This window comes from Mercurialis annua, linkage group LG8, assembly GCF_937616625.2.
Source record: "Mercurialis annua linkage group LG8, ddMerAnnu1.2, whole genome shotgun sequence".
Taxonomy (NCBI): Eukaryota; Viridiplantae; Streptophyta; class Magnoliopsida; order Malpighiales; family Euphorbiaceae; genus Mercurialis; species Mercurialis annua.
This window is the reverse complement of record NC_065577.1, coordinates 1,558,154-1,563,833: the sequence shown is the minus strand read 5'-3', so window position 1 is coordinate 1,563,833 and position 5,680 is coordinate 1,558,154. Positions and strand designations below refer to the sequence as shown.

The window sequence follows — 5,680 nt, the reverse complement described above, 5'->3', positions numbered from 1 at the left end:
CAAAATCGCAAAATTAAAGTAACCTATGAATTTCTTTATATAACTAGATTTAAACATTTTCAATAGATAAATAACAAAAAAAAGTATTTCGATGAAAATATTGGGATATTAAGGGGGTGTTTGATAACCCAACTTATTACTTAAATTAATAATTAAACACTTAATTGTTTTAAGTTGGTTTGATAACTCAAAAAAGTTCAACTTAACTTATTCAATTAAGTCAAAAACCACTTAAATTAATAAGTCAAAAAATTTGACTTATTTTTTTTACTGAAAACATTAAGTTATTAAATATAAGTTTTATCATTCAATTAACTTTATATTTTTATTATTTTCAATTATTAGTCATGAAAATAAATATTTTATCTCATTTTTTTTATTATCACTAATTATACTTAAATTAGCACTTAAAATTGCAAATTACTATATTTTTCATCATAAATATTTTATTCTCCATCTTTATTTTGTTTTTATAGTCTATATGTCATTATTTAATATATCCGCTTTTAAAATTTTATTTAGACTTCCGTTTGTAACACACAACAATGATTATCAGATTTAAACGGTTTTTTAGAGTTTTAAAAGGTATTTTATTTATGGACCGATTTTCAAGTTAAAGGGGAGAATCGTTATATCTTTAAAAATTAATTATCAATATAAGCAACTAAAATTTATGATTTTTATTTGTAATATGTGTATTATTCATAATATTTTTTAAATATTTTTTATTTATATTTTAAAAATTATTTGTATTTAGTAATTTATTTTTAAAATAGTTAATCTTTAAAGATTTATATATAAATATAATAATTTCAATAGTATTCAGTAGTTACAGACTTGAAGTTATCAAACAGACTTATTTAATTTAGCACTTAAAAAAATCAGCAATTATTATTTTCAGCACTTAAAATTCAGCACTTAATTTTCAGTACTTAATTTTCAGTTTTATCAAACGCCACCTAAGTTTTAGATCACAAAGCATTGGCCGCATTTTAAAAATTTAAAAGTAAAACTTAAATAAATTTTGGAATAAACCTAATCCAATATATTTAATCAATAATACATTTTGCAATGAAATTCATTTTGAATCAAGCATACCATTAATGAAAAATTCGCTCTCTTTGCTGTTCCATAGTTTAGAGCCACAATTTTGATCTGTCTTGTCAAACTCTCGTGGTGATTTATGGCATTGATAGGAGTTACTATAACAAAAAATGAAGAATGGGTTCTCTCTTTACAATAGTATTTGCTTCAAGTACAGTATATACACAACAAACATTTAATCTTTTCGATTCCGGTTTCGAAAAATATTTAATCCAGCCTTTAATCCATTTGCACTTGATCTCTAATCCACTTCGTCGCTACCCATTTTTGGCCTTCGATAACCGGACAGCTTCCATGAAGAGATGTCTGCAAAAAAAATTTAAACACAACGACCAGGTATAGTATTAGCCTATGTTGCACGAAAGATTTATCGAATCCTATGTTTCAGCATTTCATTTCTGATTTCGTAAACGCTCTCGAAACTCTAAAATCTAAATGTCGTTATTTCCCGGTTAAACGTTTTTGTTTTCGTGCAATATAAGAATAAGCAAGTATAACATATTCTTGAACTAATGAAATTCCGTCACAATGAGATGAATCTTTCGAGCAACCAGAAAAATTCACTTGCAAGCAATTTTATCCAAGTAATATCACTTGTATTAAACATTAATGTTTCTATAAATTGGATGTTATACTCCAAAAGTGTTCATCAGATTCAATGGTCTCTTGACGGCCTGCAGTCAAGGGAGGAGAAAAAAGACAATACCTGATCGATTGTCCCGTTAGGAAGCAGCGAGTAAAACAAAATCCCATCACCTTGCCGAGGTTTCACTTTCAAACCAACACAATTTCTATAATCAAATGAACTTATTTGCGCGCCATTCTATGACCAGAAACGAGTAAGTATCAGTAGGATGAACTGCAGCACTCCAAGCATAAAACAGTGAAAAGAAAAAGATACCGATACTCATACCTCAAAAGGAAACATGGTTTCTCCGCCTTTTTCTACATCCGACAAATACAACAAGAACGAAGCTACCTGCACAGTGGATTATCAAAACTTAATGTTTAACCAAAAGAGCCCCGAACCAAATACTCTTTAATCCTTGTCAAAAATGTATTTCTTTATGCCTACATGACCAAAAAAATGGTATATCTCTTTATGAAAATCCCACAACAGATTACACACTTACATTCTCCTACTAACACCGCTGACTAACAAGCAGACTCAAATTATGCTTTGGTACTCATACAAGTTAACTAGAACCTTTATCCTAGCCAGAAATTATTTTCAGTATATCAACATTGATTAAACTCATCAAAATATGTATGTAAAGGTCATGACCAAAAGCTCAAAATACGAGGAAAATGCTTCTCACGTACCCTTTGACTCATCTGTGGACCATATTCTGTTGGATTGAATGAATCATAATGTGAATCATATTTCTGCCCGATTTCATAGCGCAATATGTTGAATGCCTGTGATAAAGAAATGCACATTCATTCTCGGACAAGTGCAAAAATGACTTGCAAAAAATGGATTAGCTAATTCATTTTTTATAAATGCACGTGGCAGCAGAATTTCAGATTTCAATAGCAAAAATTGTACAGGAATCACTCTGTTGAAGATGAGCAATATTTCTGAACAATATTCCTTCCACACTTTGGAGGTACTAGGCAAGGCTCAGACAGATCAGAAAGAATATTGAGTTACACAAGTTCAAATTCAAACATTCTGGAATCATTATGAAAACATTCAACTTTCCAGTTTCTTCCCTAAAGAAAAACAAGAAAGCCGGAACAAGAGAATAGCCTATGTGGAGATATTTAGATATTCATCTCAGGATCTGTAACTCTATTAGCAAAGAATCCTCTATACAAAATGCACCAACTAAGAAAAAGAGCCCGTCTCAAAGACACAAAATCAGAATATAATATAGGCCATTATCTCCAATACAAACTTTCAATTTCACCAACATTCATTATTCTCTTTGCATGTTATTAAGTAGTTAGTCATTTGATTGACCCATGTCCCACACTAATGATTACTTTTAGGAAAAGGTAAAGCTGTCCAAAGAGACGGCAAGAGCAATTGCAGAAGCTAAGTATCAACCCTCTAATGCATAAAGAGGTATTACTGTCATAGTAGTACATGACATCAGAGACTTTTCCCAAATGCACAAAGTGTGTCATAGTAATCATAAGAATCCTTAGGAAATGATAAGCTTAAACCACTACTTAGTTCATCGAGAAAAAGACACAAATATATATCAGCGTGTTAAAATAGCACTACGACTTGTTGGAAATATCTCATAAAAAACCACTTCAAAAGATAAAAGAAAATAGTATGATAAAGCAAGAGATACCTCTCCATGGGATGCAGGGATCATTGTAGCTCTTGAAATTTTCTGCTCAATAAAGGCCAAGGTTCCAGTTTCTTCTTCCGATGAACTAATAAAAGTTCCTGAACTAATTCCATTAATTATAATCACAAATGAGTGACCTCTAATCTGATATGTGGCAAGATCCTGCTCTTGTGTACAGCCATAGAATCAGGGAAAAGATATAGAGCAATACCTCGTTCTAGTCCCCTTAGTGTTCTCGTCAGTTTCTCCTTTTCTCAGAGCCAGGGCAGATGGTTTTAGGTGCACTTTTGCCGCTTTAATTATAGTTTCACATTGTTCTGGGGTTGCAAAGTTTGGAAAATAAACAGCTCTTGGTTTCCAGCTTAAAACCTTCAGTCCATATAGAAGAACGGCGTTGAAATTAAAACAAGTCATAAAAACAATAGTAATTTTGAACAAAACACTCTGAAAAGAGAAAACTCATTCTCATTAGCATTTCAACAAATATATTTAAGTTTAAAATGTCTATTTCCAGCATCTTCCTGTCGATCCAAGACCATCTTCTATTTACATTTTTAAATTAATATCATCTTTAATTTGCTTTCTCTTCTATTTTTCTTTCCATCTCACTATATTCAAATAATTATCTTCACAAATTTCATTTTCCATAATTAAAATAAGCAAGAACAACAAAATTAAACTGTCAGAATTGTGCATTACGTCTAGTAACTAGTAAAATATCATCTTATCTAGGTAGCACGGACACTTCAATCGATCAACATTTTCCGTTTCGAAAACGTGTCAGAAGTTTGGCGTTTCGGACACAAATCTTCATTCTTAACATAGGAAACCTAAATATAACACCATTTTGTCGTGTCCATATCCAAGTGCCTCATTTCCCAGTGTCCGTGCTACCTAACTTTCTATTCAACTACCAAAAAATGTAAGCATTTGACGAATTTGACAACTCTAGTATCAACCCAACTCAACATTTTAAGTTCAATTAAACACAACAACAAATCAAATATTAACAATTACACACCTGAAATGGAATTGATTCGACATAAGCCTCTCCCGTAACGCCGTGCGGCATATCCTGATGCTTGCTCTCATCTTCCTCATTTACAACATCAAGCATTCTTAATCTAGGTTTAATTACAGGCACATCCTAATATAAATCCACAATCACAATCAATATTCAGATCTTCTAATCCTAAAAATTAAATTTACAAGCAAATCAATTAAATTAAATTAAATTACAGTAACAATACCTGAGATAGAAAAGTAGAAGCGTAAAATCCGGCGAGGAAGAACATACAGCATAGCAGTAAAGCAGCTGGTAACCCTAATTTTTTCTTTGACCGCTTCGTTTTGATTTTCATTTATTAATCTTTGATTCTATTAAGTTTTGCTAAAATTTAAAAATTGCGAAAAAATTATGAAAACTGTGAGAAGTAATTGAGTTGAATTTGGAAAATTAGGGTTTGAAGAGGTTAATTAATTGCTTTAATTTTCAATGTTTGTGCAGAAGAGAAATGAAATGGTGCGTTAATGGCGGGAGACAGTTTTTTCTTTGGTTTGACGTTAGAAGACGTTGATTAATGTCAATATTATGATCTGTCCATTTACATTAAACTAGTTTCGCATTACGTGCTATGCACGTGGCTCGTAACGTAACTACTCAATAAACATATTAATAAATTTATTGTAATTATATCAATTTTTTATTTATAATTAATATTAAATTAGTTAAGAATTTTTGTAAAAATAAATATAATATATTCAGTTATTAATTTATTTTTCATACTGAATTTATTCTTATTTTGGTTTTATAATAACCATAATTAAATAATTAACTTAATTTTATTAATAATATCCTTAAAAATAATAATATAGAAATTTAAATAATATTATATTGACTAAATACAATATTTTAATTTTGTAGTTCAATCAAACTAAAAGATAGGTATTCCTACTAATTTGGAGAAAATTTAGCTACTTTTTACATATTAAAAACTAAATTGGAGATAATTTAGCTACCTATTCTAATTAGGACTTTAATTACAATAGTGATTAATTAAATAATTAATTAGTTAATGACTATAAAACCTTTATTTAGTAGTAAACTGAAAAGGATTATTCAGTAAATTTGCCTGTCCCCCCCCCCCATCCGTGCTTTTATATATAGTATATAGAAGATATAGATAGATATAGATTAGATAGTCAATGCAAGATATTTATTTAATTTTGATTAGTATTATTCATGTACCTCACCAATGATAATATTAAAT

The 5,680-nt window shown here is 29.9% G+C and overlaps 1 protein-coding gene across 1 annotated transcript; it reads right to left on the bottom strand.

Moving 5' to 3' along the window:
• Positions 1-1,077: 1,077 nt before the first annotated feature.
• On the bottom strand, positions 1,078-4,996 carry LOC126660095 (probable prolyl 4-hydroxylase 9). Its single transcript, XM_050353429.2, has 8 exons — positions 4,661-4,996; positions 4,432-4,557; positions 3,622-3,779; positions 3,411-3,513; positions 2,428-2,523; positions 2,018-2,083; positions 1,811-1,927; positions 1,078-1,410 (listed from the first exon to the last, which is right to left on the bottom strand). Exons 1-8 carry the CDS (start codon positions 4,769-4,771, stop codon positions 1,324-1,326), a joined length of 864 nt encoding a protein of 287 aa, XP_050209386.1. The 5' UTR covers positions 4,772-4,996; the 3' UTR covers positions 1,078-1,323.
• Positions 4,997-5,680: the final 684 nt, after the last annotated feature.